At 44.1% G+C, this 27305-nt stretch overlaps 1 protein-coding gene across 5 annotated transcripts; it reads left to right on the top strand.

The window, feature by feature from the left end:
- The first annotated feature begins 304 nt into the window (after positions 1 to 304).
- Positions 305 to 27305, top strand: ksr1a (kinase suppressor of ras 1a). Of its 5 annotated transcripts, XM_069700568.1 has the most exons (22): positions 305 to 714; positions 833 to 902; positions 11057 to 11197; positions 15782 to 15929; positions 16017 to 16506; positions 18403 to 18584; positions 18969 to 19038; positions 19179 to 19262; positions 19508 to 19569; positions 19660 to 19769; positions 20580 to 20748; positions 21029 to 21070; positions 21344 to 21392; positions 21496 to 21559; positions 21986 to 22264; positions 22345 to 22541; positions 22636 to 22732; positions 23167 to 23300; positions 23707 to 23838; positions 23960 to 24095; positions 24215 to 24348; positions 25594 to 27305. In XM_069700568.1, the coding sequence occupies exons 3-22, from the start codon at positions 11066 to 11068 to the stop codon at positions 25598 to 25600; spliced, it is 2718 nt and encodes a 905-aa protein (XP_069556669.1). In that variant the 5' UTR covers positions 305 to 714; positions 833 to 902; positions 11057 to 11065; the 3' UTR covers positions 25601 to 27305. The 5 variants fall into 5 exon arrangements, with proteins under 5 accessions (XP_069556669.1, XP_069556666.1, XP_069556664.1 ...); XM_069700565.1 differs by having other exon boundaries at positions 305 to 902; positions 21499 to 21559; XM_069700563.1 differs by having other exon boundaries at positions 305 to 902.

The following is a 27305-nucleotide window of genomic DNA, read 5'->3' as shown; positions in this document are numbered from 1 at the left end:
ACAATGGGCCGGGCTGGAACCCCTAAATGGAATTCAGCCATTATCAATGTTATTATAGGCTACCTGTAATGCTCCTGCCATTGCTTTATTGCTATGTGTTCCTGTAATAATTCAAAATCTATGCTGAAATTTGTAAAAGAGTAATTAAGCTACTAGAATTGTACAAAACAGTTGGTGTTATTTTTTTATTTTTATTTTTTTTTTCATTCTCGTCCTCGCATGCGCGTGCAGGGGAGGAGGAGAGGAGGGGGTGGTTGAGAGGACGTAGCGTGCAGTGGCGGTTTTTTTTTTTTTTTTTTTTTTTTTTTTTTTTTTGTAACCTATACGACTTCATTTCCCAGAAAGCACCGAGCGCCACGATGTTCCCAACAGCTGACAGACGGTGAAAGCCTCTGCCAGAGCTGTCGGTGGAAGCTTGAGTGTCCTCGCGTCGCTCGCCTTTACGGACAGGAAATACAAGTCGCGCATTACTGGACTTTACGGAGCCGGGTTACCATCGAGCACCTTGTTCCGATACCCAAAAATCCAGATCGAGTTTGCGTCCAGACTTTTTCCCCAGATTGGGAGCTTGAGGGACAATTGCTGTCAGCTAACTTCCACAATAGGTCGCTGCGTCGCTGGAGCGCTGCATATGTTTTATTGGAGCTCAGCAGTTTGACTCCAGCCCTTCCAGCCGTGCCCGATGCTGAGGAATGGATAGTGTGTCTGCTAAAGGTGGGAAGATGGTCGAGAGTGATGAGCAGCCGGAGAGGGATAGCGGCGGTGGCGCAGCGATGGCCGCACTACATCAGTGCGAACTCATCCAGAATATGATTGATATCTCCATCTCCAGTTTACAGGGGCTACGGACCAAATGCGCTGCGTCCAACGACCTCACGCAGCAAGAAATACGCACTTTAGAGGTAAAAAAAAAAAAAAAAAAAAAAAAACCATCTTCTTGTATGTTTGTTAAAAGCTCCGTCCTGCAGTTAGAAATGGGTCTAGTCAAATTGCGGAGTCATGAAGCCCCAACGCTATGTCCGCCTCACAGGCTTTAATATTGCCTGCGAGCGAGGCGCCCTATCAGCGGCAGTGAGCACATTTTGTCGCTTACATGATACTACTGGGTCGATGCGTTGAGGTGAAGATGGCTCATAAACGATCATCAAAGCCTTGCCTCGTCCGGTGGGCTTCATGATCTCTGTCTCTCTGTCTCTGTCTCGAACATTCCTAAATGCTCGAGACACGAGTTGTCTTTGCACGCCTGATCCATCTTATTCGTGTGACCTCTTTCTCTTATTATTTGTCAGGAGCCCCCCCCGCCCCCACTTCGGATAGTTCACAGCACGGCGCTTGTGCAGCCCAAATCCAGCCCTGGCCTAATGGCACACATTCAATAATCTGATAGTGCTGTTATTTGTGTGACTGTGTTCACTTCTGCACCGGATTTCGTGCAGCGCACAAACAGCCGGGCCTTGCGAGACAAAACACACACACACACACACACACACACACACACACACACACACACACACACACACACACACATAAATATACGACAAAACGCACGACGCGTTCCATGTGTTTATCCGTTTCCCCGGAGCGTAAAGCGGAGGAGCGGTTGGTTGGACGTGCTGCTCTCTCCTGCATCTGGATGCAGATTCAGCTCTGTCGTGTTGGGATGACTTGACATTGCTTTGCGCAAGAGCCGTTTTGCTTTGTAGGGCAGCGTTTCCTACTATAGCAGGCAGTGTTGAGAGGGGAGTCATGCCTGGTAGCATGCAGGAATCGGCAAAGGATGCACACTATGTATTTGCTCTCTTTATATATATATATATTTTTTTTAAAATGCGCATAAAATTCAGATTAAGATTGAAAAGGGGCTGTTTTCTGCTTCCAACATGATTAAAAAATAATAATATGTAAAGTGGTTTTTCATTTATGTTTTTAAAATGATAATTCCTTGTATTTCTAGTATTATTTATAGAATGTTCACATTGCTTTTCCAGTTTAATCTCAGGCCTGCATGTGTCCACTCATGGGATATTTACAGTACCCCCCCACCCCACCCACTCCCCCAAACAACAACAACCACAACACACACACTTTGTTGTTTCTGTAAAATTCTAAGATGCGAGATGACTGAAGGAGAGGATCATGTCATGGAAAGTACAGCTCCATGTTGTTGGTAACAAAGCCGTGAGGGGACAACAGGCCCTGCTTCTGCTGAGGAGGGTGATAGGAAGAAGAGGAGGAGGAGGAGGAGGAGGCGGCGAGGGGGTTGGTGTGGGATATAAATGGCTGATACAGTACATTCGCATGAGACATGGAGATGTGAAGAGCAGTACAAGTTTAATGTCGACAAAAATGAGCGCTTTTGAGACTGCGAGGTGATCGAATCGGCGTGCGGGCACCCAGACGTACTGACATCCCGGAGACATGATAGCTGATAAACGGGTTTTCTGGTTCATGGTTTATTTAAGCCCCATACCTTGGCTAAAAGGAATATTCAGTACTGATTGGCTGGAGGCTATCAATTATCCATGTCTGTTTTATTTCTGTATAACTGAACACCCTACGAACAATTGTGCTGTTGCCCCTTAAAACTAATGTTCCAGAGAGCGCAGGAGCGTTTAGTTTCAGAGACACAATGAACTGGTTTTCAAGTGACCTTCAAAGACGCAGTCGAGAATCACGTCTCGTGAAGAAAGTAGCCTTTTTTTTTTTTTTTTTTGTCCTAATGTTACACTATCTGTAATCTGGTTACTTCTTTGTCTTAACAACGCAGGCGGCAACACAATATCACCTCCTCAGAAGATCCATGTGTGTTTGTGGCGGTTTGTATCAAAGTGTGCAGAGAGAAAAGATGTATTCTTAAGAACAATGGAGGGATGACAAAGCAGTCTTGTGTTTTCAGGTGCAGCTTCTTTTTTTTTTTTTTTTTTTTTTTTTTATCCAGTTTGAGATTATGAACGTCTACAAAATAATTTGGTAGCGGCCTCGCCGGCTGGCAGGCATCAGGTGCGCGTTGGCAAGCCGCTGTGTGGGAACAAATTTCCACTGGCTCAAGTAAAGAAGCCCGGTATTAAATGGAAAAAAAAATTTCAGATTATTAACTGAAATAGAATCGGCTCACATGTTTGCACGAGTCCATTCGAGTCCACTGCAAACTCCCGCTCCCGTTGCTTTTTTCTGCGACGAGAGCGAATGAAGCCGGAACCTTTTTTTGTATCCCAAAGAAAAATGATCGACTGGTTAAAACAAAGCGTGTTTCAATAGATGGTCACGGCCCGTCCTGCTCGGTGTTCATTGACTCTTCTTCATCGTGTGTCATGTGTACCTCGTTGGCTGGAACAGGACGTGATGTGGCAGAGTACTTCCTGAGCTGCGCTGACTTGTAGATACATCTTGCACCGGCATTGTTCTACATGACAATGGACAGGCTGTGCCGCTCTCACAGGTTTGGTGGAGGCTCCGAGGTCTCTCTTCCTGTGCCTACGAGGCCGTTATTAGGGGGCATCTGTTGAACGTTTTTTTTGCTGGTTTGTGGTCCAGCCAAGTTCGGTATCTTCCCTTACTGTTGCTTGACGATGACAACGACTAAGAATCTGTGTTCTGAAATCTACTAGCTCCTGCAGTGGAGGTGATACCAGCCCCAAACTGCTCACTGACTTTCAGTTGCTGCACTGGAAACTTTCAAGTTTACCGCACAGCGAAACAGTGTGTCTCGGTGATATTTATTTCTCTTTATTCAGTCTTCTTTTCAGACTGTTTCTGATCAGCGGAGTGCAGCTAGTCGGTGTATACTCGCACACACGGCTGTGGCTGCTCCGAAGTGTGAAGTAAAGATATAATGCAACTATGCTGAGCAGTGTCTTAGGTCACAGCTCAAGTGGAAAGATATAGAAAAAAAAAACTCCTCGCTCTGATAATGTGCTCTTGATCTCAATGTTTTCTGAACATTTCTTGGCTGCAGTGGCGGTTGCTGTTTGTGTGGCGTGTTGATTATATCTCTGTTTGTTATTGTGGTATCTCTGCACAGTTGTGTCGGTCTAAATCGGTCGAGTAGCACATTTCTAAAAATCTTTACTGTCATTTGCCATTTCCTTTTTTCTTTTTTTTTTTTTTACTATCTTATTGCTCATTTTCTATGTTTTCTGCTTTCTTGTGTGCTATATTTCCACAGTGAGTGGACAATTTATTATAAGTTCACCTGGCTTTTTATTTTAACATACTGAATTAAGTATATCTTGCTTTGAAATGAATTGTGAGACATTTAGAGAAGGGGACAAGTCAAAACTATAAAAAAAGACAAATTATTTAAAGAAAAATAATGGGGAATATATTGTCTTTAAAATAAGGCAAGAAATGTATTTAAGCTTCTGAGATTTAGTAACAATAGCTAACGTTGATGTCTGTTTATTAACAGTTTTCTCCCCTGTAAATATGACATTTTAAAACCAGCTAGTTTCATATGGTCTGTTCTTTAGCTGTCCTGTCTTTAGCACCCTGTTACCGGATAAAAGGAAGAGAAGATGTCAGTGGCGAGGAGCAGACGCGTATTGCTAACATAAAGGAGCAGTTTATTTGTCAAGCACTTAACCTAGTAGCCTACATTAAAACGTAGCAGCTCTTTTTACTAGTTCTTCCTGTTTTGTCAGTTGAACTGAGACAAAAGGGATTTAATATCGGCTGCACAGCTGACATGTTCGTCGTCATCATCATCATCGCTAAGTTGATATCGATGTCTTTCAACAGCCTTGTAAGTGCGGCCCGTCAAGGCATCGGGGGTTTGCTGTGTTGACGGGCAGTCTTACTTCCTATATCTTTACTGGCACACTATTTTGAAATTTTGACACAAGTGTGCAGTTTCACTTCTTGCTTTAGTCCTCCTGGAGAATTATCTTGCCACATGCCTCATATATAACAAGTCAGCAGATTAGGGAGGTAGTCGCAGATGTCGGGTGACCCTTTTAGATCCTGACTTTCAGCCTGTGTGTGAAGTGCTGGTGTTTCAGACAGATCGAGAGGAGAGGGGTGTGGGACCCGGTGGTCCCGGAGGCCCGCTGTGGTCTTTCCATTCTTATGTAAGCTCGAGTGATCATCCTGTTGCATCGGTGTCCCCACTGCTGCAGCTGCAAGCAACTTTAATTCGTGTGTTGAATTTGAGCGATGTGTGTGAGGTTAAGTCGTCACGCTCGCGGTGCAAAGGGTTATCGCTCCCATATTGCACTGGAGTGCAATCAAGAACGACTTGAACTCACTTTATTCTCTCATTGGGAGAGCTTTATTATTCCACTTGAGCCGTGTGTGTGTGTGTGTGTGTGTGTGTGTGTGTGTGTGTGTGTGTGTGTGTGTGTGTGTGTGTGTGTGTGTGTGTGTGTGTGTGTGTGTGTTTTCTCCTGCCTTGCCACTGAGAGGATAATGATACTGGCCTCTCAAATGGAGTGGTAACTGGTACTTCACTTTTCACATGCTAATCCCACTCATCTCTGTCTCTGTCTGCCTCTCCTGCTGCCTCGGTGTTACTTTTTCACTGTCGCTCTTTACGCCGTATATTCCTCACTTCTGCTTCATCACGTCCACACGCCCTGCTCGAGCAGCTGCTTTTTTATTTTTTATTTTATCCAGGTTACATGATCCAGACACCTCAGCTTAAAAGTGTTCTGCTCACGCACTGCGTTTTACATAACCTAATACAACGTGTGGAGCGTCGTGACATATTTATGTCACGGCTGTAAATCTTCACATAAAAGCGGTCTTTTATCTTTTTAATCACCGCTCTCTGTAATGATCAGCAAAAAAAGCCAGAGCGTCACTCTGTTTTGTCTCCTCGTGGTGTTTGAGAGAGTTTTGCTGTGCGCTCGTGGTGCGAGCTGTTGTGGCTGCGTCTATATTTAGACATCTTTCTTCCTACGCATTTTCAGGGTTGGTTGTTAAATAAGAAAATCAAATGACGTGCAAAGAGCCTGTGCGAGAAGGGAGAGCAGGGAGGAAAGGGGAGGGGAGAATCAAAGCCAATCCGCTGGGCTGCCTCTTATGACATGACAACCGTCCTCAACTCGCTCTCTCTCTCTCTCTCTCTGTGTGTGTGTGTGTGTGTGTGTGTGTGTGTGTGTGTGTGTGTGTGTGTGTGTGTGTGTGTGTGTGTGTGTGTGTGTGTGTGTGTGTGTGTGTGTGTGTGTGTGTGTGTGTGTGTGTGTGTGCGTGCGTGTGAGAGAGAGGCCTAGAAGTAGGCAGTGGAGAATGTCGCTCACACGAGGCTACAGAGGAAATGCAGCTCCAGTGACTGTATCAGCGTTGACCCTGACTCTGTTTCCTTTTTTTTTTTTTTCTTCTTCTTAAAGTATGTGAGGTGCAGTCGGTAAGAAAGAGAAGAGCTGCAACGCGCGGAAATCAGAATGGTGGAACGGTGCAGGCAGGCCTCTATCTATTCTTACACTGACTCAGGATGAGTTGCATTACATCCTGTAATTTTGAGGTCTGCAGGACTTTGTTTGTGGGGGGAAAAGTGGGGGGGGGGGATCTGCTTGCTCATAAAGTCATAAGAAAGTTAGCATGGTGTGTCTGGTTGTAAAGGGTTACAATCACTCTTTACACACGGATAAGCAGTGTGCTTATTTATTGGGAAGTTTGTCCCTTAAAACAAAACAAAAGTAGTTCATTGATTTTAAAGCTTATCATATTATTATTATTATTTATTTATTTTTTTTGGTCATGTGGCATCTTCCTACCATTCCCACGTTTCACATTAACAGTTGGTTGTAAATCTGTTTTGAGATATTTTAAATGGCCACATGTTCTTCTGTTAGACATGTCATAGTGAAAGCTTAAACAAGGCCAAAGTCTGTCTGTCACAGTATCTACCTGTGTGTGTGTGTGTGTGGGGGGGGGGGGGTTCCAGGCTTGGACAGACACACCACATGAGCACAGACAGTTTGATGCAACTCTCTTCATAACAACCCCCTCCCTCCCGCCTTCCCACCAGTGGACTAACACTGATGGAGGAAGGGCAGGAGGCTTTTGTCTCAGACTGTCAACCATGAACCCCCAACAGACCCCCCCCCCCTTTTATGAGCTGCCCTCTGCATGACAACGTCTGCCATTGTGTTTTTAGTGTTTTGACAAGTCTACTGAAGGTTTACACACGGGATACAATTCAAATAGTGTCTTTGAAATGAATTTCAAAAAATTTGCATGAGCTTCGGTGTCAGTGATACTGCCACGTTCCAGTTCCATGGTGACGGAGCCGCCACATGTAAAGACGGACGAGCCCACACGCTGCAACCCCCCCCAAAAAAACAAAAAAAGCCTGAGGATCCCTAACTATACGTCTCTGTGGCCGATGGTGAACGTGCAGATGTGTTTTTCTCATGGATTATAGTGTCGCTGGCTAAATTTCCCTTTGACTTTTCATGTACAAACCATGCATTTTCTTCGAGCCCGAAAACTTCGTGGCTAATCTGTTCTCGGGTCTTTCTGGACCAGAGGTTGCATGTCGCTAACATGACACAAAGAGCTGTTATTCATTTGAATCTGTTGTGTTTGCGCTTTTTCGTCTGGGGGCGAGAAACGATCTGACCTTCCCGTGCAAATATCATTTTCTGGGCCAGAGCCTCGTTACTCAGTTCTCAGACGGGGCAGTGCTATCCTTGGCAGGTGTGCCGAAGAGGCTGAGTCAGCAAGAGCCTTGAGAAAACATTTGAAGCGGTGGGATCCGCTCCCCGAGTCTGCTGTGTCAGGCCCGGGGGGTGGGGGTAGGGGGGGCTGCTGGGACTCCTCTTCCCTCCCTCTGGTGGCCGACACACCGGCTGTCACTCATCTCCCTCGCAGCATTAGGCTGTTGCCATGGTGTTGTTTAGCTCTGCTGACAGGTGGGCCCTGACACCATTTATCCTATTCTCTCTCCCCCCCCACCCTCCTCCTCCACCTCTTCCTCTTCCTCCTCCTCCTCCCCCTTCCACTCCCACCTCCAGGCCACAAGTCAAACGCTGCTTTCTCCACTCTGCACCCAAAATAATATGCAAGGGGCCCGTCATGATCTCTTGGTTCGTCGGTGCGCCTGACTGCGCTCCCAACACAAATGCGCACATTACTGATATCGGTGAGCGATTTGAGGGACACGTGTCTCATCCTGTCCATCTTATTTATTTGGGATGATAATAAAGTGAACACTCTGCGAGTGTCGTGGCTCCTACAGTGATTGTCCTGTGGAGACGCATGACCACGTTTGTGTGATGTCCTGTGTCCCATCCCCTGTGTTTCACATGTATGGGAAAATCCCACTGAAATGTTGCTGAGGACTCAGAAGAGGGGTTGCTAGGTAACGTGACGTCACAGGCCTGCACTAGTGTATACGGAGGTAAAAGCAGGAGGCTAGCTCATTAGCCACGTTGGGTACGTGTCTCTTGACCATGTTAGTCCAGGTCTGCAGAAGAACTCTATTCAGACACTTGATGAGCGCACGGTCAATAATCTCATGTCGTTCTGAATCTCGGTTTGTCACCGATTGGAGATAAAACTGTTCAGTCCGTGCTACTTGGTTTGCATGATTGTCTGCCCGTATGCTTGCATGTGTATTCATAAGGGCTTCCAGCCCAAACGAGGATGACAAAAAGCTGCTCATCGCTGTCTTCCTGCCGTAGAAGGAGCTGCTCTTACTTGTTGACCTCTGAGGTCAATTGCAGTATCTATTTTTAGTAAAACTTATATGTGGGCATCGGCATGTAAGGCCTGAAAGTTTTCATTCATCTGTTTCCATCTGGACCAATCGGCTCTTATGACACGGTCCTTGCTTTTACACATTTTTTTAAAATTTTTTTTTATTAGTTAGATTACGAGGCTCTCAGTGCTGATAACTGATGAGCAGTCGCAGAGCTGAAAAGCTTCAGTCGGGGACAACACGGAGAGCGTTTACCTCCGTTCAATCTCTCTGGCCTTCAGTGCGGGGGCTTTTGTTCGCTGCCGTGAAGGAGCAGCCTTTTGAAACATCCCAAGGCCGCACTTTCCTGAGAGTTCGCGCGGCTGTGCGAGTTTCCGTCTGGTCTGCGGGCGGATGCGTCGCGCTGGAAGCTTGAATGAGCGGAGAAAGACACAAGCTCGTCATTGTTGCCCCCCCCCCCCCGGGGCACTCGAAAGGTACGCGGCGGGTCGAGAGAGCCGGCCGGCGTCGCGCGGCTCGTCTGAAGGTGCTGCCTGCTGTAATGGACTCTTGCAGATGGACCGTGCGATAAGGACACACTATACAGTCACGCTGAGCTGCACAATGTGGCCCGCTGCAAACCAATACCACGGTGCTCATTGTAATACTTACTCACAGGACCACTGCACTTGACATTGCTTTGGAAAGCATTGGAGTAAAGTCTCACTGCTTTATGTTTTATTTGTGGAGACGTTTGAGTGTTTAGACTCCAGTGTTTAGACAGTGTAATAAGTTTCATAGACGGGCTGCGTGTGACGTGTCCGACGTCATGAGACACTACAGCAAAGGTCACACAGAGGCTTCAGTCATTAATGTGCTGTTTACCAAATGCAAATATTAAGAAGAGAGCGGAAGTACAGGCGGGTTTCTGTGTTTCAGTATTAGAGCTCGACCGATGTTTTTATCAACCGATATCGGTTAATGTGTTGTTCGATATGAAAGTTCTTTTTCCTTCTTTTTTTTTACAGAACACACAAAAAAGATCTTTAGGGTAAATTAGAAAATGTTATATTAGTGTTTTTTGTTTTGTTTTTGTTTTTTAACCTATAGTTATTTATGATTCCTAAATTCCCTGTGCCGTTCACTGTTTAAATGCTCTGATGTCATTTTGAATGATAAAGTTTACTGTTAAACTTAAAAATATCATTAGTATATTACAATCCCGAGTGATCTTGAAGGGACTGTGGCATCTCTTCTTCTCTACGGTCTATTCACGCCATTGAGCCATCGCAGCATGGACACGCTGTAACTGCTGTCTGGGTGGAAAGAAAGTTATGCTTCCTTATAGCTTTGGTATGAAGACTTTTTGATTTATTTTTGCACAAATTTTAAAACACAGAAGCTTTTACAAGATAAAAAAAAAATTCTGTGCAGTGCACGGAGAGGCAAAAAAACAACAACCAGTGAGCTTATTTGAAGCCTCCACCCGATAATGTTAAAAGTTTACAGTTATAGAAAACCGAAAGTTTACATGCAGAAATAATATTGCAACATAAAAATAATGGAAACAAATAACAACAAAATATCTGAGAACAACAGCAAAAACAGCGAAGTCAATATAAAAGCAAAAAGATACGAGTATGGTGATGGATAGTGTATATGTGCATATGTTGCAGTTATAAAACAGAAGTTAAAAGAACATTTTAAAGCATTTTATAGAGGAACAGCTTTTAAAGTGCTTTTGCTCTGAATTTGCTTATTTTCAATTATGGTTGATTGCGGCAATTGTGTTGCAGGTTGACTCGCACCTCTTCAACCAACTGGAAAAATCATACTGGTCATACGGCACCTTTTCTTTTCCGTTACCGAGAACTTTGATATCACTGAGCTTCTTCCTTGCTCCAAATGCACTTATTTGCTTTGCCAGCACACCACAGACGCTTTCATTAGATGACCAGCTCATTGTTCCTTTGTATAATAATAGAAGTTTATATCTAATTAGCTGCCTGGTGCGCTGGGGGCACAGGGAAACAAACACTGGAGTCGTTGCTGCAGGTACACTGAGTTCAGAACGGAAAAAGAGTGAGTGTGGGAGTATGGAGTAATTCGTGAATCTGGCTTTAATGTCTTGTTGATGGAAAATATTTCTCAGGTCAGTGTGTCATGTCAAGCAACAGTAGTAACTGTGTTTCTGCCCCCAAATAATTGCGTTGCGGGGAGAATAAAATACTGTAGAATTTGTACGTCATCTCTGAGAAAATATAAAAATGTGTTAAAAAAAATAAATAAAAAATAACCTTCCAATGCCAACGCAGGTGTGACAGATACCCTTTACAGTGAAGGCTTTTTCCTTTTGCAGGAGCTCCTTGCAGGCTGTGAGTCTCGCCACTAACCCGCTCCTCCCATCTGTGCTATGTTCTCTATTGCTCCCTGCAGGTGAAGCTGATGAAATACATCTGTAAACAGCTGCAGTGCAAGCAGAAAGTACCAGAGACGGAGAGGCCCGAGGCCCTGGACAGCTACCCACACTTACGAGACTGGCTGCGCACCATCAACCTGCGACCAGAGCTCATTGAGGTTGGTCATCGTGCTTTTTTTGAGGGGCTGCCAGTGCTCTGGCCTGAGTGACTGTATCGTTTATGTGTATTCACCATGTGTACTTGGTTCCAGTTCACATGTGCATGATCTGGTTCTGACTTAGATAACAGCTGAATAAGTGATTATTGAATGGCATTGCGGTTCATACTTTTATGCCTTTGTGTAAGGAGGCTACAGTGTTAGAAGTAAATTTTTTTTTAAAAACAACACTTTTTGGCGATCGGGTCTCTTGTGACCCTTCGCTGACCTCTCTTCGCCCGAGATTACATTACATTTCATTTAGCTGACGCTTTTATCCAAAGCGACTTACAACACACCGATGGTGCACCATCGGGAGCCATTTTTTAGGGTTGGGTGTCTTGCTCAAGGACACTTGAGCATGTGGACAGGAGGAGCCGGGGATCGAGCCACCAACCTTCCGATTAGTGTGCGACCCACTCTAGCGACTGAGCCGCAGCCTCGCTGCTACGAAGATCCTTCGTACTGACCTGAATGCACCGAGCTGCATGTCTCTGGTCTTACTGGCCCCACCTACAGTTCATGTGTTGGATCGCTATGCTGTTTTAGTTTCTCTCTGCACTCCCCTCACCCGAAGTGGTGAGGCAGATGACCGCCCACCTCTGAGCTTAGTTCTGTCGGAGGTTTCTTCCTGTTAAAAGGGAGTTTTTGCTTCCCATTGTCTGAAGTTTTTCTCCCTTAAAGGGGAGGTTTTTTTCTTTCCTCCCGGCTGACGTGGCAATTGTTGAATTGTTGGGTTCCTCCGTTTAATGTTAGAAGGACTTTAATATGTTAAGTACCCTGAAATAACCCGTGTTGTGATTTGCCGCTATATAAATTGAATTGAATTGAAAATTGAATATGAAGTCAGACTGGAGTTGTTTGCAGTGTTACATCAGTGGTTGTCCTTTTTACCTGGTGGGCCGCTTTTTACTTAATATGTTTGAGAACTGAGCTCTGCATATCATATATACTCATCATGCATATTCTCACATTTATGTTTCCTTTTTGTTTGTGTTGTTATGGTTTATAGTGCCTGTGTGCCAGTTTTTCTCTCTTTCTTTTTGCACTGGAGCCAAGCTACCATGCTGTACCAAAACAGTTACCACCAACAATCGTTTTCAACTTGACAAAAACATGTTCATTTCCTTTTGTTCCTTTTTATTCCTCGGGCAAATTTTTTTCATTCTGTGTCGTTGTGTTGATGTAACGTTCTCTCCTTTCGCTGACTCCCCTTCCTCTGCTGCTGTAAACTGTTTAATCCCCACCAGCTACTGTATGTTTTTATTGCTCTCGTCCGCTTGTCTTCGTTTTGTAACCCCACCGTAACCTGCTTATTTTTTAATGATTTCTCCCATCTCCAAATCTCCAATTTCTCTTGTTATTCTTTAATATGTCCCAAGCTTATACACGCTTTTTGTTTTGCTTTATGGCCTCGTTCCATATCTGATTACTGTTTAGCCATGTCTGTCTCACTCTGTTCTTTTTGCTTTCAAACCTCACTTCCTTTTGAAGAGTTTAGCTTTGTACCAGATAATAAGAGTTGGTTTCATTTTTTTTTTGAATATTTTTTTGCATACAAGTGTTCATTTGTTTTTCTTGTGTACGATTGGAGATATCCCAAAAGATGCAGAGCTGTCATGACAAGTTGATGACCCACTTAGATCAAATATGATTAGATTGAGATTTCTACAGTACATCTCTTCACTCTATCGTACGAAGGCCTGATTATGTAACGGACGGTCCAAAAACATTACGGTGACTCTAGTTGGCTTATTTGTTAAACCTGGAATGCAACTTCTCTGCTCCTGAGCTTCATCTCACAGGGAGCTGTTGCATAATGTTACACTGGCATGTGGATCCTGTGTTGGCAGCCCTCTTGAACAAGCATGTGTCTCTGTGAACGAGTGAATTCTTTTTGTGGCTCTACTACGTAGCCTTGAGGGGCTCCTCTCTAGAAAAAGATTTTCACAGGTCAACATGGGACCAGAAAATGTAAAAATTTAACCAAAAATATGTTTTAATGTCAAATAATTGATCAGTTTGTAGAATTGTAGAATTTGTTCCCGTTTTAATTCTTAGTTTTAACTGCAGTAGCGCAAAATGATAAAATCCTTACCTGTTAGGGGCCCCTTATTAGCTAAAACACACTATACTTAATATGTCGATTGAACAACAAAATACGGTTAATTGTTGTGTACACACGCAAAACAATTCTGACCGGTACTACTGTATCAAAGAGGCTCCGATACAGTAATCGTGTACACAAGCTTTACTATTCTTGGTGCTAAAACTGTTGTTGTGAGTGAGAAGGAGGGAGGGGAGTAGACAACCGACAGCCACTTTTGAACATCACATCACTGACCGTTGCTTGTGTGTGTGTGTGTGTGTGTGTGTGTGTGTGTGTGTGTGTGTGTGTGTGTGTGTGTGCGTGTGCGTGTGCGCGCGTGTGCTTCTTTTTGCTTGTAGTGTAAACACGAGTGTGGGAGGTTGCCCTAGTTTTGTGATCAGTGTTTGCCCTCTGCGAGCAAGGATTTAACCTGATTGATAAGTGGTTGCGCACTTCCCATGTCTGAAAAAAAGTAAACATCCTAAACTCACTGCACTCAGTCCTGTTTACTTGTGTCGTCTGTAAATTGTGATTTGTGCAGTTATTTTACTGACTGTCCCAGTAAGTTAACGTGAAATAAACCGTACATAGCCGGGGTCTGTTAGTCTCCATCCACACGGCCGCAGTTTCTGTTCATTCCACAGTTATTATATACTCATGCAAGATTGATAGTCATGTCCTCTGTATAATGGATGGTAATGAAAGCAATCAGAGAAAGGCCCACATACTTATAAGTGGGAGGTGGTGCACAGCTTAAGAGCTCTTCTTCCGATGCAAGACATATTAGCTGTAATAATCTACCATTTAGCTAAACAGTGGTCAACCAACCTAAATTTAAAGGTACAGATACGGGACAGAGTCACTTTACATCTGCGACAATCCAGCATGCATGCGCAGTTTTATAATAGATATTTGCTACAAAAAGCTAAAACAGCACGGGGGATCGCAGACATCTTTAAAACCCTCATTGTTTCTTTAGTGGTAAATTAAGTTTTCACTATCTATTTAAACAAGGCTTGGTTTATCCATCTAATCTTACATTTGAGCACTGTTTTTCTGTTTGCTAGTTTTAAAACCTCATGAAGTACCCTGTTGTGTTCTCAATAATGGTGCATTTTGAGTTTCTTTTTATTCCTGAAGTGATCAAATATTTGATTGGTGTAATTGTGTTTCTGTGTCCTGGACATTTTTTGTGATACATTTTGTTTCATTTATATGCATTTGTACACACACACACACACACACACACACACACACACACACACACACACACACACACACACACACACACACACACACACACACACACACACACACACACACACACACACACACACACACACACACACACACACACACACACATGGTTGTACAGCTATATTTGTGGGGACATTCATTCACATAATGTATCCCCTAGCCCTTTATCCTTAGCCATTACAACTTTGTGCCTGACCCCAACCCTAACTTAAACCTAACCTAAACCTAATTCTAACCTTGAACCCTAAACCCAAGTCTTAACCCTCAAAAAGCCTTTTAGAGGAGTGTGAAAAGGTGACGACCAGACAGAATGTCCTCACCCCGACAGTCTAAAATGAAAACGGGTCCTAGTTTTACAAGTAAACACACACACACACACACACACACACACACACACACACACACACACACACACTCACACTCACAGTGTGATTGCAAAGCGGTATACAGTATATTGGTTTTATTTAACTATATAAAGTTGTATATTCATGACTTTTTAACTTTCAGGTGTTGAGAAAAACAGGATAATTTTCTACTATATTCTTAAATAGACTATGTGCTCTCATTTTCATATTTTCAAGCCGACTGCTGCTGTCCACTCTTCGCACTGTTTTATTTTGTCTCTACTTCTTGTCAGAGTTACCTTTGTTGCTGTACAGTGACCACACTATATAAAACAAACAAGAATAATTGACAGACATTTATTTAATCCTAGTTCAAGCTTGATCTTGTAATTTTCGATTAAGACTAAGACTTGACCTAAACTCGGCAGTGCTCTGTCTTGAGCTTGGATGGGGCCAGGATGGTCAGATTGTAGGCTCACGTCCTTTTAATCTTTTTTTCTTTTAACCATGCCTGTAGTAATCTGCACAATCTCATAAGCAGACCAAGTAGTATTTGGAATACCCCAAACAAACAGGATTACCACTGATTTCCAGGAGCAGTGAGAGTCAAACATTGAATGACCTGCTTTGTACTGTAGCGTCCTGCTCATTTAATACTGAGTTTTAGCCTCACTGCAGGCTACAGTGTTGAGACTGCTGCAGTGTCAGAGCAGAAGAATAATATTCATGTACATAACTTTAACCTTTTTTTTTTTTTTTTTTTTTCTGTGATTAAAAATGTGTCACTGATGCATATAACATGCATATAATTATTGAATACTTCTCATCTTTCGTCTTTGCATTGCTCCTACACAGGCAGTAGAAGCCAAGTTGTCCCTGGATGCCTTGCTGCAGATGACAGGTGCTCAGGTGAGGGATACAATGCGAAGACTGGGGTCCAGTTCGGAAGAATGTGCCCGACTCAGTGCTGCCCTCTCCTGTCTGAAGAGTGCCACTGAATCAGGTATGTATTTACACCGTGAGAGCCTCATCACGGTGTGTTGTCCTCCAGGTTTTTCTACCAGTGAGTCTTGTTTCTTCTCTCCCACAGGAGGTGAACTGAAGGAGGACAGCAGTGCCTGGCTGTCTGAGCCCACCAGGAGGGACAGCGGCTCCCTACTGACCGCAGACCAGCTAGCCAACCTGGGGACTCCTCTCCGCCTTCACAGTCCCTCGCCTCTCGCCCGCCCGTCCACCATCCAGTCCACTCCCTCCACTCCCAGTGCCACGTTCCCCCATCCCCGCTCGGTCTCCATGTCGGCGGCGCCCACACCGGAGGCGCTGTTAGCTCACCTTCACGGCGAAAGCCCTCTCACGGATCCATTTCCCATGTCCTTAGCTCGCACGGCCCGGCTCCACAGACACACCTCCACCCCGCCCATAACTCCGCCCTCAAAGAGGCGACACCGGCTAAAGCCGCCCTGCACCCCTCCGCCTCCGTCCCGCAAGGTGCTGCATCTGCTTCCCAACATCACCCTGACTCGCAGCAAAAGCCACGAGTCCCAGCTGGGCAACCGTATCGAGGAGCCTCCCACCAACAAGTAGGTGCTTGGCTGAAGCTGCGTGGACTGACACACTCTGACAGAATTTACCTCGTCCACAGCTTCTCATAAATAGGTCAGATTAGAGCAAAATGAGAATCCTCAGGCGTCATCGTAATTGTGACAGATTGACACTGTTGTCTTTGTTAGCAAAAGGTTCAGGCATCGGGGAGTGTGGAGAGAAGTCCTGAGAGAGGGCAGCAGTCTTTTAGTTCGCTGGAATCGGATTTGTTTCCTGTTTTTGCAACAGATTTTTGCTCTGGAATAACCTACTGCAATTTTATCCCGACTCTGTCTGCCTGTTGCTCACAGCTTTAGTCTGTGACTATAGTCTGGAAACCCTGTTTGCAAGGTTCGCTCAGCTCCTCTGAAGTATCGACCAATCTGCAAACGGTAGATGTGGCTAAGTGAAATGACAGTTTTTCTAAATGTCATTCCAACAGTGCTGGTGGTAAAGGTAGATGAAGCATTACACACACAAAAAATTGCCGAGCTGACAAATATGAAGGAATTAAAGATGGAATGAGAAGAATAAAAAAATATATATTTTTTAAATGTCTGCAAATGATCATTTAGAAACATTGCGTTGCCCTTTACTCACATTGGGAAAAGGTCTCTGTTGTTTACGACTTGTTGAGTTTTGGCACACAACATGGTGGTCAATGCTGATTGGTTAAAGGATGCTCCAATAGTTTCAAAATGAACCTGATGTCTACAACCAATAGAATGCTAGAAAGACAGGAAACAATCCCACATAGTGTGACCAGACCCGAACATTCAGACAGTAAATTCGGGTCTGGTAATCCCAGGCTACTGCATCTTTTGTAGTATGTCCCAAGCTAACGGACAAGGGAATATGAATCATTTTCAGAAACATGCAGGATGTTGTGTGTAATGGTCAGCCACTAGTGCTCCTGAACCGATGGCGTAATAATCACATGTCATTTATCAACACAACAGGCAAATATTATCCAGTTACAATGTCGCAAATGCTTCAGTTTTCTCTTTCATCGTATCATCTTTTGAAAGACCACTTTAGTTTTTCGACATTCACCAAGATGACTTCCCACAGCATCACGCATCTGTCCACGATCTCGTTCTCAGTTCAGTCTTCGGCCGGGTCAGGGCAGAAGCAGAGCTTTCCTCGGATAAACTCGCTCCCTCTCCCTCTCCCTCTTTCACATCCTGCCCGTTGCTCCTTTGCTCTCGTTGTATGAGTGGAGCTAATCCACGCACAGATTCCCAGAGATTATGAGTCATGTCAAAACAGGAAGTATTTCCTAGGTCTAATGCTCTGAGGTGGCAAGACATACACAGTCTCTCTCTCTCTCTCTCTCTCTCTCTCTCTCTCTCTCTCTCTCTCAATCATTTTTTCCTCTCCATTGTGACTGAGTGCAAATACACAAACAAGCCACATGTTTAGTCATAATATCCTGTCTGTTTATGGAAAGCTTTATTGGGGGAAAAAAAAAAAACCTGGCAAAGGCAGAAGTAAATACGGCTGACATAGATCCATTGCATCTCCCGCACACCCAGACGATCCTGCTAGTTTATCCTGGCTTTGTACACAACTGTACAGTATGTTACAAGAGCAATCAGAAAACGGGTCGCAGGCCTGATTTAACAGAATTCAAGATGAGATGAGCGAGACAGATTTTGCTTCCTCACACGTGTGAATGTGCATGTGCGTCTTAACCACAGACCTGGCAATGCTTTGGTTCTTGTGACTTAACCTGGGGTTAATGAAGTCACCACGGCCGTCCTGTGCCAATACTATTTTGGTAGGCCAACGTGCCTCTCGGTAGTCCTCACTTAACCTGTCTCATACACTACAGTACCCGGGCAATGCTGTTACTACCGAGGCTGCCGATTTTATTTTGTTCGTTTCTCCTCCAGGTGTGTTAAAAAGAATAAGTTGTTCCTGAACATGCAAGTCAACGGGAATGGGTGCGAGGACTCGCCCTCTCGCTACCCCGCCATATCTGCGCGGACTCCCGGAATCACACCGGCTGCCACACCAGCACCTTACACCCTTCCTGGAACCCCCACCCTGCTGGAGGAGCATGGCACAATAAAGAGTGAGTCTGTCACATGGATACACTTCGTTTTATTTTCCTTAAATGGTTAATATGAAGGCTAAACACGTGCAAAATATTGTACAAATGGATGACAAATTCTACACAATATTACCTGCTTAAACCTGGTTATCTGGATTCAGTAAGCATGGTTTGGTTGAATGATTTGTTCTGGAAAATTACTGTTCTCATCTTTATTTGAAATGCTCGCATTTGTGTTTGGCCTCGAACTTTTTGGTTCACAGCATCTGCCGCAGTCCCGATCTAATGACAGAGAGTGTGAAAGGCTGTTTCTTTCATTTGACACCGGTGCTTCTCGACCCAACCATCCCCTTAATTTTCCTCTGCTCTTCTTTCCATCCCTCTTGTCTCTCTCTGTCTGACCAGATAATGCAGCAGTGCACCGCAGCTCCCCACAAGCAGTGAGGAGGGACATCGGCCTCGCAGTCACGCACAGGTAGACCTCTTCTCTCCTCAGCTTACGTCATCAGAAAGCACACTAGCTGGATGTGTTTGTAATAAATTGATGAATGAACCATATTAAAAAATAACTAAGTGAACACAGTCGGTCTAACAGAAGTTCCTGTGTTTGTGTAGGTTTTCGACCAAGTCCTGGTTGTCCCAGACGTGTCAAGTGTGCCAGAAGAACATGATGTTTGGGGTTAAGTGCAAACACTGTCGGTGAGTTGAGTGCTTTCTATTTAAAGGACAGTTCACTCAGCTTTAAGTATTTTTGTTGTTCACTGATACAGTAGCAAGGCAGCACGGGGAAGCTTTGGGCAGGGTTTGTTCCTTGAGGGGGCACATGTGATCTGAGATGGGAAGAACCTGGACTGGACTAATTGATCTGGACTCTCGGGGAGTGTTCTAGGTGCCCAATGCTAATGAGTAACAAACCTCGCATACACTGCTTCCTCTCTGTGCAGATTAAAGTGCCACAACAAATGCACAAAGGAAGCTCCATCCTGCAGAATCTCCTTTCTACCGAGTAAGTTTTGTTTTGGTCCTCAGTCTGCAGTTGATGGGCACAATCTGTTGTGCATCCACACACGTATGACATCGTCAATTTATCCTGCAGTCGCCAAAATTCGAAGGACGGAGTCCGTTCCCTCTGATATAAACAACCCAGTGGACCGGCCACAGGAAGCACCGCAGTTTGGCACGCTACCAAAGGCCATCACAAAAAAGGTAAGAAGGGCTGAGGAGTTCTATGTTATACGGCAGCATGTAGTCATTTTAAACGGCATTAAATCATTGTCAGATTAATTAGTATGACACAATGATATTAACAAGAGCCTGATTAGAACCTTTTCTCTGTCACTTTCTGAAAATGAAAACTATATTCATCATTGTGCGTTCAGACAGCTGGGAATTGGGAAATTTCCCATTTGGTATCGTCCCACTTTCGAGTTGAGGGCGTTCACATGAGGACAACAAACAGGCAGCATGGCAGCCCCCACAACATGTGCTCTATTTCTCCTGTCAGAATAAAGACAGTGACAATGAAATGGAGCTCAGTAGGTCAATATTATTTGGACACTACTCTTCTACTTAATTTGATATGCTGCTGTTTTTTTTTTAACATTTCATACAGCAAGTAAACTAAGGCTAACCAAGTCTGGCTATTTCACCTTATCCTTAATCCGGAGCACATACAATTTATCCTTTCACCACAATTACTGCCATATCATGTGACGTCAAACCTGCTTCTCAGAGCTCCCACAAACAACCCGATTTCTTAGTGGGATACTCCCAGTTCAGCAGGTGTTCAGGTGCGCTCTCCCACTCCGAGTTCGAAACTTTCCCACTTCCCAGTTGCTCATGAACGCACCGATCATGCTCACTAGTTACTGTCACTCACATGACCTGAGTTTGTTTTAGAGAGAAAAGACAAAGTAACTTTGTCGTAGACTTTCAGTTTTTCCTCCATCCGTCTCTGTGAAACTATTATTGATCAACCCTGATTGGTGTTATTTGCGTCCACCTTTGTCCCACCAGGATCATCCTCCAGTGCTGAACCAGCTGGACTCCAGCAGCAATCCGTCCTCCACCACCTCATCCACACCGTCCTCCCCGGCACCCTTCCAGCAGAGTAACCCGCCCAGCGCCACCCCGCCCCCCAACCCCTCGCCCAAAGGCCACCGAGACAGCCGCTTTAACTTCCCAGGTGAGCCCCAGTAATTAAACAAATACAGACACATGCAATGTATATACTGAAATCTGCATGCTACAATTGAAGTGAATTGAATTTCCTCAATGCACAGATTTACCCTAAATCTCTTTTCCAGTTTAGTGGCGTATATCAGTAGGAGACTCACACACTTCTCACCCCTTGTCTTTCCGTAAATGATATTTAACCCTGAACTGTGCTCTATAGCTTTTCTAACCAGGAGTCTCTCTCCGTATTTGCGTATTTGTCTTTCCCCTCTTTTTTTTTTTTGCAAAAGCTGCCTGTTACTTTCAGCATAGACAGCAGTTTATCTTCCCCGGTGAGTTAACGGTCCAAAAGTGTCACACTACACTGTTGCCATACCGTCATCCCACTCTGCAAACCTTCCGCTTTCTCTTGTGTCCTGCATGCTGGCTTTTTAAGGTTGCATCAGTCAGTGTGGTTGTGAAGTATTTAACTGCGTGGCAGCATTTTGACACCATCTGCTGGAGGCAGTGAGACATTGCATGAGCGTTGATGTTCTGTACGTGGTGGGTCACGAGGCCGTACTCATCTCCTTCCTCCCTGAACCCTGTGTTACTTTTCTCCGCAGATGTTTCCAGTCCTGCACATTTGCACTCTGATGTCCTGCAAGACACAGTGTAAGACTTGTATAGTACAACATTCAAGCTCAGTCAGCGGATTGATCGATGACACAATGCTTTCTTTATTCTACCCCTCTGACATCAATGTTCTGTTTTCCAGCAGTGAGATTGAGCAATCAGCGGACGACATACATGCTGAGCTGGTAGAAGATGAAGATGAAGAGGTAATGTTGATATGCAGGCTGGAAAAAAATGCACTCGCATTACTGTTTCTTTACTGACTGACACTATAATCCATCCGAGGTAAGAGACATGTCAAAAGAAATTACAATTGAAAGATTTAAATATCATTATATTAAAATACACATTTTACAGGTTTCTAACCAAAAACAACAGCTCCAATGACATTTTTTTTTAATAGAACCAGGTTGTCCTGAGTGGCTGTAATGTGCTGGGGATTTGATATTAGTAATTCTAATGAGGACGATCCACATCTGAAACAGCAACGCAAAGCTCAATGCAAAGGAAAAACGACACTCAAAGTTTATGCTGACTCGTGTTTGTTTGATTATTAAAAAAATAAAATAAAAAATCAAACAAAAATCTATCACGCACAGTGTATAAACAAAACCGTCACCACACTATTGCAGGAAGGGGAGGAGGAACTAGAGGTCGAGGATGACGACCCCGAAGCGGAGGAGGAGAACGAGGAAGAGGATGAGGACGAAGAGGAAGACGAGGACGACAGGGATGAGATCAGGATGAACGTGGGCTCGGACGGCGAGTACGACGAGCTGGATGATTTGCCCAGCTCTCGGGGAAACCAGTGGAAGGGCCCCATCTGCCGCAAGGCCAGCCAGACCAGTGTGTACCTGCAGGAGTGGGACATCCCCTTTGAGCAGCTGGACCTCGGAGAACTCATCGGAAAGGTGAGGAATCCACCCGTACGGTATTAGCGTGCGTCATTCTGAAAAGACACTTTCACTGAGTTGTCCTGTTGTTTTTCCAGGGCCGCTGGGGCAAAGTGCATAAAGGTCGGTGGCACGGTGAGGTAGCTATCCGACTCCTTGAGATCGATGGGAATAATCAGGACCATCTGAAGCTCTTTAAAAAGGAAGTGATGAACTACAGGCAGACCCGGCACGAGAACGTGGTCCTCTTTATGGGGGCCTGCATGGCTCCACCCCACCTAGCCATCATCACCAGGTGAGAGCAGAAATATCAAACGCACCTCAGCAAGGATTTCACCCTAACATGTTTTTTTTCTCCAATATAACCCGGTCTTCTCTCTCCCCTAAAGTTTTTGTAAAGGGAGGACACTGTATTCCGTTGTTCGAGACACTAAAAACACTTTGGATATTAACAAGACAAGACAAATCGCTCAGGAGATTGTAAAGGTATTTTTTTTTATATATATATATATATCCATACAAAGCTCTCATTGATGCATTTGTAGAAGTCCACATCAGGATGTAAGCACTTCATTGTGGTGTCGAAGCCAGATTTTGTTTCCACAAACTGTCTTTTCCAAACCTGAAGTACCACACGAGGAAATATTTTGTTTTGAAGAAACAGGAAGTGTGCAGGGAAAGCTTAGATTATCTATTTGTCCGTTTCATTTTGCTATTCGTGTCTAGTTAATGTCCCAAGATCACGTTACCGGTGCAGTCCAAATCTTTGTGTGCACGTGTCGTAGTTGCATGAAAGCTAATGACGAACTACACACAACCAAAATCCTCTGCGTACACTTCAAATTGTTAGAAATGTGCATGTTGGTAACTGTTCCGGTCTGCATACTTCATGAGCTGCCACTGTCTGCCGTTTGATACAGGGAATGGGCTACCTGCACGCCAAAGGCATCGTTCACAAAGACCTGAAGTCGAAGAACGTTTTTCACGACACCAATAAAGTCGTGATCACCGACTTCGGGCTGTTTGGGATCTCCGGAGTCGTTCAGGAGGGGAGGTAAGAAGCGCCACTCCAGAGACCTTAAAAACACAAGCTCAGCTGAAGTGCTGTTCTTGCCGCTCTGCTGTTACCTGGGGAAGTCCAGTAATTTGCAATAATTGCTGAGGTCCGCAGCAACAGTCCTGCAGGCATCTATCTCCCTCATCAAAGCGGGAGCTTTTGCAAAGGCGGACGTCTCCTGATTGTAAAATCGGAGCGATTTCCTGCACACTCTGCTTTTTGAAGTCCAGTTTGAACACACGGCTGGCTAATTTTGGACTTCATTTGAGGATGGCTTCATAAATGGCTGTTTTGTACACCAGAAATGGAGATGGACTGCATTTAGTTCAAGCTTTTTCCACTTTAATTTTCAGATTTGTTGCTGAAAACGCTGCCTTTTTTTTTTTTTTTTTTCCTTTTCCAGGCGTGAGAATAAACTAAAACTTCCTCACGGCTGGATTTGTTACCTCGCGCCTGAGATCGTGCGTAGGATGAGCCCAGGTAACAACGAGGACCGCCTTCCTTTCTCCACCGCAGCAGACGTGTACGCCTTTGGGTGAGTTCCGCACACAGTTGAGTTTAAGCTTTGGAGACATACTGCTTTGCTACACTTGTTTCTGACTCAGAAGACAGTTCACCATTTGACAGACTGCTGCTTTTGTTGCCCCCTTTTCAAGCACAATTTGGTATGAGCTTCAAGCGAGGGACTGGCCAATCACCAACCAGCATGTGGAAGCTACCATCTGGCAGGTGGGGAGCGGAGAGGGCATAAAGAAGGTTTTGGCGGAGATCAGCCTGGGCAAGGAAGTCACTGTGAGTCAGGGCACGTGTGTGCCATTCATTCATAAAGGTAGCATGTAGCGATATCAGCTTTGTAGCTCGATCAGTCGTAGTCCACAGGCCATTGATCCAAAGTGCTGTTCCTGTCTCAGGAGATCCTCTCCGCCTGCTGGGCGTACGACCTGAGAGAGAGGCCCACCTTCACCCAGCTGGCCGACATGCTGGAGAAGCTGCCCAAGCTCAACCGCAGGCTGTCGCACCCCGGACACTTCTGGAAGTCTGCAGAGTAGGTATCCCACAAACCGCGGTGGATGTGAAGACACTGGACTTGTGAATAGCGTTGTGGTTCCCTTGTGGTACAGTGGCCTCTCAGTGATCGCCCTGGTAGTCTTTGAATCCAAACTCTATAAACAATATGACATGGAGTTGTTTTCAGCCTTGGGGGTTGCATCGTGCTATTTATAAATAAGATTCATAAATGGATATCTGTTTGACATGAAATGCACTTTGTCGCTGCAGTGAGGCACCGCCCCTCTCAGCTCTGCTGTTGCCGCCTGACTTAAGAAATGTGAACTTTGTGGTGTATAGATGTAGATGTGATCTCTAGAGTTTAATTTATTCTTCATCACGCAACACTCTTGACTGAAAGGACGCATTTTCTGAAAAATGTGGTTTAATCGTCGCTGTCCCATATATGTAGATTTAGATTTTGTAAGCTGCACAGTATGATTAGGTAATTTGTTGTCATGGCAATTTCCACTTCCTTAAACAAGGCTGAAAGGAAAAGCACAAGTGACTTTCCAGACAGATCCACACAGACAGCTGCACATTGTGCTTAATGAACTTACTGTCACCTCGGAATGAATACGGACCATTTTGTGACTTCTGATCTGAAGTTGAATATAAAGTGCGCAACAACAAAGTTTAGGTCGAGTTAAATGCACACAAAGGTTTGAGTTTTGTGAGTTTTTGGAGCTTAAAAATACATGAAAATTATTGACTTGATAATTCTGCACATTTCTGCACCAGAGTGGATTTTATTTCTTTTCATCCAGACCAACTTTTCCACTTCATGCAACCTCACACCCATCTTCTGTTTATTTACATCATTACAGCTTCATTCACCATGTTTCCTACTTTTTTTTTCTGCTTTTTATCTATGATTTGCTTTACTCATCTTTACTGCACTTGCTTGAAGTGTGTTGAGTGATCTGAGCTTGGCAACAAAATCCCTGAAGAAGACAACAATCCAATTTACCTGAAGAGGTCTGCATGATCAAAAAATGATCACATGAATCTTTCAGTTTCTTTGTTAACAGCCAGCCCTGTTTTTTTGTTTTTGTTTTGTTTTGTTTTGGGTTTGTTTGTTTTTATCTCACAGATGTCCTTTAACTAATCCACGTGTGATATCTTTGCTGCTTTTTAAATTTTTTCCAGTGTGAGCCTGTTCCAACTTTTCACTAACCTTCTAACGTTTGTGTTTTCCTTTGCTCTCTTCTCTCTTTTTTCTGTTTCTCTTTTCCTAATCTAGGTTGTAGCAGTCACTCTGAAACATAAGCAATGCAAAACAAAGCCTGGGTCTGCCTTGCATGCTCCTGAATCCTTAACTCTTACAGGATTGATCAAAGCATTGCCTCTGCCTGAAACGGGCGCTGCTTCCACTAATCCACAGTGTGATCTTCCATGTCTAACCGTTTCATTTTTCTTGTTCGGGAGAGAGGATCGGTGGACTGAGGTGTGGCAGCGGCGACGACCGCTGTTGTCCACGCTTTCCCTCACATTCGTCAGATATCTTCTTCTTTTTCTTTTTTTTTTTTTTTTGCCTTCCTTTCCGTTTTTTGTTGTCGTTCGGGACTCTGGGGCTCATGAATAACTGGCTTGTGATGTCTATGCTGAGACTGACTGGCGTGGTCTGTGGTCTGTGCCTGCTGTCCTCAAGCCTGCTCACTTTCTCTTGTGCTGCTGTGATGTGGTTGTTCTCGCCGGGGTCCTGACCACATGGCTCTTTCTCTCAAAAAACACTCACACTGCTGGACATAAAATGGACCCTCCCTACCAAATGGACCACTTCATTTACCTATGTTTGCCCTGAGGGTTTGACAAACGTTTTGACAGGCTGCTTTGAGTGATGTTCTCAAACCCAACTGCCTCTCTGCTCCTCTCTGTTGTTTTTTTTTAAAGGGGTGTGTGATGGCATGTGCGGAGATGCTCATCAGCCCTACGTCGAGATGCAATATGCACTTTGTCAACGGGAAAAAATGATCATGAACTCTTTTTTTTGTTTTGTTTTGTTGTTGTGATTTAGTTTTGGTTTTGAAGAATCATATTTGCAGTGTTTTATAATTTTATTTTCTCTTCAAGAGAGTCTCAGAGACATGGACAGTGTGATATGCTTACTCTGTATGTTGTCGTTTTGGAGTATAATCTGGTCAAGTTTATTGGATGCATTTTAAACACGGGGCACTGATGAAGTACTTGCGTTCGCTATACAAGAGCTACAGCGAAGATAAACAGGTGAAATCTACACGGGAATAGAATACTACTGGCTATTTATGATTAAAGACTTTTTAATGATAACGTCCATCCATAGAAGTGTAAAGTGCACCTTAAAAGATTATGAGTTACTTAGAAAGATCCCTCTTTCAAGGATTTGAGTGGTTTCATTGTCTGCGCAAAAAAAAAAAAAAAAAGATAAATCAGGAAACCTGGCGCAAAAGTGTCCTCTCTCTTCCTAAAACAGTACCTCTTGTGCGCGCTTGTGTATACTGTTTGTGATTGCTGGCTTCAGTTCGGCGGACTTGTATTTGTGTGTTTCGTGTGGGTGCACGTGCGACTGAGTGAGCGTACTGTGTTGGAATATGTAGGGTTTTTTGGGGGATTTTTTTTTGTGTGTGGAAGATTGCAGTAAATTTTTTGTTTCAAATCCAACGGTATGTAATGTACATACATAATTTAATGTATAGCAAATTAACATGATTCTTCTAATATTTGTATAAACATTTTATATGTAAAATATACCACGACATTTTTGAATAGGTACTGCTATGGCTATTACAGATGTGTATATATTTCTATTTTTTTCATGTATAAAATACTGTGCAATTTTTTTAGAATGGGCCAATACATGTTTTTTATGTTATTGTAAAAATTCATATTTTTGTATTGCATGTGACTACCATTCTGTACACGCAGTTTCTGTTTTCATCCATGGAAGACAATAAAATGAGGCTTGTCATGTAATAA

This window comes from Brachyistius frenatus, unplaced genomic scaffold, assembly GCF_029030835.1.
Source record: "Brachyistius frenatus isolate BFR_SWC_R1_liver_20210118 unplaced genomic scaffold, ASM2903083v1 Contig_34, whole genome shotgun sequence".
NCBI classification, from domain to species: Eukaryota; Metazoa; Chordata; class Actinopteri; family Embiotocidae; genus Brachyistius; species Brachyistius frenatus.
This window is presented reverse-complemented; position numbering and strand designations above follow the sequence as displayed.

Bases quoted from the DNA above. Each gene is read 5' to 3' on its own strand.
- ksr1a (XM_069700563.1), top strand. From the start codon at position 693: ATGGATAGTGTGTCTGCTAAAGGTGGGAAGATGGTCGAGAGTGATGAG. The intron at 20,749-21,028 runs GTGAGCCCCAGT...TTTTTGCAAAAG, and splicing joins CAGCCGCTTTAACTTCCCAG to CTGCCTGTTACTTTCAGCAT. The intron at 22,733-23,166 runs GTATTTTTTTTT...CGTTTGATACAG, and splicing joins TCGCTCAGGAGATTGTAAAG to GGAATGGGCTACCTGCACGC.